We start from the raw sequence: 8,714 nt of genomic DNA, 5'->3' as shown, positions 1-8,714 counted from the left end.
CTCGGCAGTTACAACATTTAACCTTTGCATCAATTTCACATTTTCCATACTCATGTTGTCTTCCGCATCTCGCACACCTTAGCTGTCCTTTACACTGCTGCGCTGTGTGCCCCATTTGTTGACATGAGCACCTGAGAGGTTTGGGGATGTACTCCCTAACAATGAAGTTCAAATATCCCATTTGTACTGCATTAAGGTTCTCTCAAACTGAATGAGAACTGATAATGTTTCTTTGAGTGTGCCATCCCGTTTGCTTTTAAGCCTTGTGGCTTCCACTACTTTTCCTCCTTTTATTTCATTTTTAACATCTTCCATTGACATGTTCAATGGTACTCCTGAGATTAGTCCTCTCAGTTTTGCCATTGCTCCTGGGACATGCACCTTCATTTTCTCCCCATTCAGTGAGTTCATTCCGAGAATCTTTTACTGCTGCTGTTTGATACTAGCCTATGTATCAATACCCGCTTGTTGTTCATGAACTTAGCACATTTAATTTTTCCAATCTCTTTTTCAATTGCTTTGGTAAGTTTAATCGGGTGGTAATGCCCACCATCCTGATTGAATTATATTACAACTTTCCACTCGTGTTCTAGTTCTTTATTCAAAGTTGCTTGGCTGTCATTTTGACTCACTTTTGATTTTTTGTTTTGGCTAGCCTTGTCTGCTTCACCAGACCAATCCGACCAATCCGACCAACTTTGCGCTCTTACTGAGCTATCTCTTTCTCCCAAAGCCTTTTTCTTCCTCACGGCTTTGGATATCATCTATTCCATATCGGTTATTTGGCTACCATCTGAGCTGGTTGACATGATGATAGAGTTAATGTACCGTTTATGCAAATCCGCCAAAATAACAGTCCAATGCTACAGTTTCTGTATGTTTCCGAGTTTTCCGATTCTCTCTGAGCTATCTGCAATGCGTCTCCGACTTCACTTCCTTCTTCCGGTCTGCAATCCACGTCACGCCCGCCCGACTCGCTCAATCCAGCCCGGACGTTGCATTACCGCCTACTACTGGATAAATAATAAAACCACCCTTTCAAAATAAAAAATAAATAAAAAGTATTATAACTAACGGACAGAGGTGGGAAGTAGTGGAGTACAAATACTTCGTTACTGTAATGTACTTCTGGTATCAGTACTTCACTTCGTACTCCACTATTGTTCTGAGGACATTTTACTCTTACTTCTTACATTTTTAACACAAATACCTGTACTTTCTACTTTTTACATTATCAAAACAGGTTTGTTACTTTAGTTTTAATCTGTATTTGGTAGCATGATCATTATTATTTAGAGTCATCAGCGTTGCTGACATTAGCAGTTTCTAATAATAGGAAAAACAATAATATGCAACCAACCTTGATGAGAGGGGTGCGCCCGAAGAAGAAACCAAACATGTAGGCCATAATGTTGTTACAGACTACACAGGAAATCGGCCCAAGGAACCTGTGAGAAGAGAAGAGTTAACATGAGACTCATAAATAAGAGACTTAGAGAAAACAAGTTTTGTACAACAAGGCATGTAGGAATGTCTTTGGATTTTTCTTGCCAATAAACACGGTAAACATAGTTGGTACAGTTTTTTTCATTTAAATGCAATGAGGTACAGTTTTAGTATAGTATTAAAAGTGTTAACATTTATTGAAATGGTAAAACACAGTGGAATATTTTCTTTTTAAAGACAGAAAGAAACTATTAAGGTGAAGCTTTATCTGAAGACGATACATTTATCGTTTATTTAGTTTATTTACCAGATCATCCCGCCAAACAGGTTGTGAATGATGAGGTGAGACTGAGTCACCACGATCAGCAGAGTCACATGAGTCCAACCAAACTGTGGAGACAAAACATAATTAGGAAAATATGTTTACAATCATTTACCTGACAATCAACCCAATTATATTCATGAGTGTCCTTGTTCCAAATATGTATTGATAGATGTGATGATGGTATAACACCCAAGGGATTACTGTCAGCTGTGACTACACTGAGATGGGATTTGGCTGAAAAGGATATAGATAGTACTTTATTGATCCCAAATTGGGAAATTGTTGTTGTTACAGCAGCATAAAAGGCATTTTACAATAAAACAAAACTACAAAATATACAAGAAAAGAAATAAAAATAAAATAAAATATAAAATATAAAATATACATGTCGAAATAGAAAATATACATGCAGATATTATATATATATATACAAATATATATATATTCAAAATATATGGAATATGGAGTATAAATATTGAACAGATTATAGAGTAAAATGTACAACGTGGTTTTATTTCAAGAGAAACTATGGAGCAGAGAGTTCTCTTCCAGCCAGAGGTGATTTATTGTACAGAGTTATTGCAGTGGGCAGGAATGTTTTCCAGTATCTGTCCTTGTGACAGGGGAGCTGCAGCAGTCTGTTGGAGAAGGAGCTCCGTTGACTGTCCAGCTGCAGGTGGAGAGGATGGGTGGGGTTATCCATGATGGACAACAGCCTGTTCAGTGTCCTCCTCTCCACCACAGCTTCAAAAGGGTCCAGCTTGATGCCGATGACTGACCCAGCTTTCCTGATCAGTATTATTATATTGATCCTGCTGGTGTCACCGTCTCTTATGCTGCTCCCCCAGCAGACCGCAACAAAGAAGAGTGCACTAGCCACCACAGACTGATAGAAGATCTCCAGCATCTTGCTGCATACGTTGAAGGATCTCAGCTTCCTCAGAAAATAGAGTCGGCTCATCCCCTTCTTGTACACAGCGTCAGTGTTGATCCTCCAGTTCAGTCCATTGTCTAAGTGCACTCCCAGGTACTTGTAGACCTCCACAACTGCCACATCCTCTCCTAGAATGCACAGGGGCAGAGGAGGAGATGTCCTCTTCCTCCTGAAATCAATTACCATCTCTCTGGTCTTGGCCACATTCAGAAGCAGATGATTTCTTCCAGTCCACTCAACAAACATTAGCTTGATTAAATAAAAAATGTGTTTGAAGGCAGTGTATCCTATTTAACATTAAGAGCTGTGTTTTTGTAAACCTCAGGCTCCATATTTAATATATATTCATTCATACATTCCACTGACACAAGACTAAGGCTTTCCATTATCGGCAGTGTTTTAGGGCCATTGTAGATTTTTTTAAATCAAATTAAATAGAAAGGGAGGAGGGTAATATTCCAAGAAAATAAGCAAGATTAAGTCGTAAAAATTGTATTGATATTCTCTGAGATTTGTAAGGTTAATTTACCATAAAAATCAGGCTTTAACAAGAACAAAAGTATATTAAATTCCTACATTTGGGGGAAAAATAATAAAAATAATTAATATGTTATAAGTATTTTTTATTATTTGTTGTATTGCTCCACTTGCATGGTTGGATGAACCTCTATCAAACACTTATTTTTTTTAAAGTTATCACAGTTAATTTACAAATGTATTATGAGTTATTTCCCAGACTAATACACCCTTCCGCTGGCTTTTAACCAACATAGGCCCCAAAACTAGGGTTGCAAAATTCCGGGAATTTTCAAAGATGGAAACTGTCCATGGGAATTAATGGGAATTAACGGGAATAAACTGGGAATTTTCTAAATTGAAGGTTGGCTCTTCATAGGGAACTTAAATATAGTTGGGGAAAGTATATTTTAGCATAATCTTGACTAAAACAAACAGATGCCATTCAAGTACACTTGAATATCCATGCCATTGCACACTGCTTACTGCATGGCTATTGAGACCACACAAAGGTTCGCAACAGGCTCACAAATGTGAGATGGAAAACCTGGTTGGCATTCGGGCAAACCTAAGGCTCTTTGAGCCTGACACAGAGACATCCTCAACAAGGCTGGACAGTGACACTGAAGAGGAAGACTCAGAGTTGGATGTTGATGAGGCCCAGGAAGAGCCCATTGACTGAAAGGGTTTAGCAAAAATGCAGAGGATTGCTTGAAGGAAGATTTGCATGTTTAATGGGACTTTTTGGAGGGAGAAGGGCTCTTTTCATTTAACATTTTGAATGGGACTTTGTGGGGATTTTTGGATGGGGGGTGCATTTTTGTTCATTTTTGAATGAGTGGGGTTGGGGGCGATGAGTAATATTTAACTCAACATTCCTGTTTTCGTTCTTCAATGAAACAAATAATTGTTGAATAAAATAATTAAAACTTGTTCTGTTCTTTTCTGGATCCATCCACTATCTCTTGTCTCTGTCCAGTGAATTACACTTGTGTTACTGGAGCAGGTAAAGCAACAGATACTTTCAGCATTATCGGAGCACGAAGTGGAAGCTTGGATGAAACACAACGGACTTTTAAACAATGAACACCCGAAACTTAGAAGAAATAAAGTTGGGTTTTATGCCTTCTAATATTGCAATGCAAACCCATGATGTATTGACAGTAATTAAGAATAATTTAGTCATTGAATGCTCATTTCAGTAGATTTAATCAAACAAAAAATAAACATATTGGACATGGCCTCAAGACTGTAACCTCTTCACATTCTGTTGAAATAGTAAATTACTAGCCATATCTTACACATTGCTGGTTTGAATCATTAATATGTGGATGACAGTTAAACTGGATGATGTAACACTTATGCCACCTGCTGGAAAGAAGACGTATCGCTCTGTTGGCGTTGTTTGGACAACAAAAACAGAGTTAAACTCTCATTTCATAAACAATCTTTGAGTACAGACACCGTCCTGCAGAGAGCACACAACCCAACAGCACGTTTTTGGTCGAGCATCACTTTACAAAACGTTTGCATTAAGACACTAAGGCGCCGTTTACACGAGGAGAAAACTGCTTGTATCTGCATAGTTTCGCGTGCGTATAGCCCTATTATTTACACGAGGCCGATAGAAACTGACCCCACAAACGATAACGGGTCCCAAGGTGGATAGATTTGCAAACGAAACGCTCTGGGGGGTCAACCGAGTCCGTGTAATCACCTCTATACGAATATTTCCTGAAAAAATAGCGATACCCCCACCTCTCCCCACCTCTCCTGCTCACTGCTGTAGCAACTATCAAAAATAGCTGTGTTAATTAAACGCACAAGGGGTTCTTGAATGAAATAATATTATAAAAGGCAAACCAGAATTGTTAACGCCCAATATACTCCTTAAACAAAATAAACAGAGTCAGATTTCATGCATTGATCCATTATATTGACAAAGGAGCGATCTCACCCGGTGTTTGTAGAGAATATCTCTCTTTCTGAGCCGTCCTCTCCACAGAGACGTGCTTCTTGGTCGGTCGATGCAATATCCACAGATTCGGTTTCTTTCAGTTAACTTCCCCGTTGCATTTATCCATATGCTGAGGAAATGACTATATCCCGCTGAATACCAGCAATCGCCACACACACTTCCTCCTGTCAGTAGCTACTGCTGGTGCTACTGCTACTGACCATGCTACAGATATTAGTGCAAAATCTACAGCTCCTCCACCACAACCATCAGCAACAAGTGGACATGGAGAATTACATGAACTACATGTTGCTAAATACACCGCGGGGCATAACCAGAAGGGTAGCCATGGCAACATTGCGGCGGGGCTGCTCGGGCTGCTCTTCTTCACTGCTTTTGGTGTATTTTGGCGGAAGTTACAGCGCCACTTACAGTCCCGGCATATGTACTACAGCGTTTCCAGCGGCCTCGTTTGAACAGACACGTTAAATGAAACGAATGCATGTGAACGGAAGACTTTTTTGAATACGCATACTGTGCATAAACGCAAACGTTCCCGTGTGAGTGGGGCCTTATGGCGCGTTTCCACTACACGGCCTCGCTCGGCCCCGCTCGGTATGGCTGGGCCTCGTTAGGACTGGCTCACTTTATGGCGTATTTCCATTACAGTTTAGGAACTGGGGTAGTATCTATAGTAACGCAGTGTAGGCGGAGCCGTGACGTGATCTTCAGAGAACCCCAGAAAAACAACACAGCCGTTAGCTGTTAGCACTCAGAGCTCACAGCTCCTCATATATGTTCAGAAACTAGACAAAAGTTAAACTAGTACAAACCACAGACTGCCTGTGTCATGGTGAATACAGTCGCTGCTTTATTTATGTCTGTATAGGCTGTTGTTGTGAGTGTGGACGGTCGGAGCATATACTGCGTTAGCTTAGCCAATCTCCATTTAGAACACACGCATTTTAAAAGGTTTTTCGCCTGCCGTCTGTCTGCAGACTTGACAAAGCATTAATTCATGGTTTTTACTAACCGGTATCAGTATGTTGTTACTTCGGCATCATTTTGAAACGTGTATTACAATTAAATCACGGTCAAATATGTCCATCTTGTTGTAGTTGTAGCCCCCTTGCCAGCGATGCTCTCTCTAGTTTAGCATACTCAGCCCGACTCAGCCTCGTTGTCTCTGGCCCTAGACCCGCGATTTTATGAGGCCAGAAAAACTGTGAATTAGGACCCGCCGGCCGGTACTAGGCCAAGTGGAAACGCAACCAAAGACGGGCCGCTGACGTCACAGCCCTCTTAAACCGTGCTCCGCGCTGTAGTGGAAACGCGCCATTAGAGACTAGCTGGTCCATGGGCGTCGCAGCCATTATATGAGGGTGGGACAAGTCCCCCCCACTTTTTCAAATGATTAGTTTAGACCCCCCTTTTACTATGCGGACAGTCCGTGAATCGGTCTATCCACTCGCCGCACTTTGTAGAGTGCTGTGTCAGTGCTTCACTATCAAATGAAATCCATTCCACTTGCTTATTGAGAGAATGCCCAAATCAATGAAACTCCGTACCATGTTTTCACTGCTACTTTATACCAAGGCAGATTCTCACATAGCGCGCGCATGTTCAAGGAGTGTTGTCATAGTTGGACAGCTCAGGGGCCTCATTTATAACGCCTTGCGTAGGATTGACGTAGGAAGGTTGCTTACGTAGTACAAAGCACAAACATAGGTACATACATTTTCCGCCATTTTCCGATTCACAAAACATTGCGTACCGCCGAGGGAAGTGCGTACGGCACTTCCTACGCCTGTTTCCCTTTATAAATCACAATCGACTCGTAACGCCCATATTTGCCTATAAATAGTCAAAGAAACGCCCATTCATTCATTCATTTTGACTGACTGCATGAAGAAGATCGCAGAAAATGACGATAGAACAGCTAAAAAAGACATCTCACACCGTGTCAGATTTAGGTTATTTTGGGGAGGTCGAGATAAATCATATTGTTTGGTGGATGCAGTTTGAACCAGAGTAGCAGCATGGAGGTCGGATCGTCACCAAAATAAATAAATAAGTGGTCCGAAAAAAGTTAATGACAAAAAAAATACACATAACCTTCCTCAGGCAGTGTGTTTGTACCGGGGACAGGAGACACCCCCTTGATGAGAAACTGTAAGAAATGATCGGGGAATCCCTCCGGAGTGGAGTCATGACGACTGGATCTGAATTATTTTGTTGTATTTGGTGGTTTGTGTTCCAGCTGTCGATCAGCAACTATATATCCATAATCCACCAGTTAAAGGAAATACAACTAATGTGTTGTGTTATATATTAGCTGTACAATTTACCACATATGGTGTTCTTAGTTTCCATACCTCCTGTGTTTTACGAGCGACTTATCAAGTCTTGGCAAACGGCATAAAACACGATTAAACGTGATAGTATATAAAACCATGTTCGTATCTACAACCTATAGAAATGCAAAACGGCGTCAGTTTAGACGTAATTCTGTCCTCCTGCTTACCGCATCATTTATGAGAAAACATTTCATAACATTAACACAACATATTCGAGGTGGTTTTAAATAGCATATCCGTATTTATTTATTTCTCCAAGTTATGTTTTTGTGTGCACTGAGGAGTCTCAAACAGGCGTTTGTTTAATCATTTTAAGATTGGCTTTAATCAATGTTTGAAAATGAATTCTTCATATTTGATAAATGAGAGGTAACATTTTATTTATGGTATTATTTCCACATATTTCTCTCCATTCTTCCTTCTGCCAACGGTGTGGCAGTTTCTCGTCTCTCCCGTTTGTGTGCTTAGTGCGCACCATGGGTTAGAGTTTGCGTGGAGGACAGCACATTTTCCCGTCAGGTTAGTATTTTATAAATCGCAAACATTGCGTAGAAACTGGCGTACGCCATTTTTTGAGCGTATATCCCTTTATAAATGAGGCCCCTGGTCTGTTGTATGAAGCGATGCCGGTAGCGGAGGTAAGGCACACACACCAAATGTTCAGGAAATGGTTAATACAGCGAAAATCAAAGCTGACGATCTCTTGGTTTGATATGTTTTCTCCCCCAGACAACATGGACATAAGAACATTTTTTTCAAAGAAGAGGAAAGTAAGTCATCAGCTGGTAGCAGTTAATCAGTTAACAGTGAGGGCGGCGTCTCACTTCTGGAGAGGAGTTTCGTCTTTATGTCATGATGATAGAGAGATACAAATACTGAATAGTTTAGATGAGAAAAGGCATCGAAATGCCAGGTTACTAGTATTTATCATGTACACAGGGAACATGAATAACCCGATCTCTCTGTGCTCATGTAAACACCATATCCCCAATATGATCATAACCGGGATAATACTCATAAACGGCTTACTGATGTCCATGTAGAGACGCAGTCTGTGTGTTTTACTGGAGCCTCAGTTCGATAAGAGATTCTTTTCTGAGTTCTTTAACTTAGGTACTCTCTCTCAAAATGGTAATGTGCATTATGTTTTAATTATACTTCTTATCATTCAGAAGCTTT

At 40.5% G+C, this 8,714-nt stretch overlaps 1 protein-coding gene across 1 annotated transcript in view; it reads right to left on the bottom strand.

The window, feature by feature from the left end:
• Positions 1–89: 89 nt before the first annotated feature.
• Positions 90–8,714, bottom strand: part of LOC117478760 (gastrula zinc finger protein XlCGF71.1-like) — a 41,525-nt gene continuing 32,900 nt past the window's right edge. Inside the window, exons 4-6 of the mRNA XM_034125664.1 lie at positions 1,754–1,836; positions 1,361–1,448; positions 90–131 (exon numbers count right to left, since the gene is read on the bottom strand). Of these exons, the coding sequence (XP_033981555.1) occupies positions 90–131; positions 1,361–1,448; positions 1,754–1,836 (213 nt within the window). The remainder of the gene's footprint in view (positions 132–1,360; positions 1,449–1,753; positions 1,837–8,714) is intronic.

This window comes from Trematomus bernacchii, unplaced genomic scaffold, assembly GCF_902827165.1.
Source record: "Trematomus bernacchii unplaced genomic scaffold, fTreBer1.1, whole genome shotgun sequence".
Taxonomy (NCBI): domain Eukaryota; kingdom Metazoa; phylum Chordata; class Actinopteri; order Perciformes; family Nototheniidae; genus Trematomus; species Trematomus bernacchii.
This window is presented reverse-complemented; position numbering and strand designations above follow the sequence as displayed.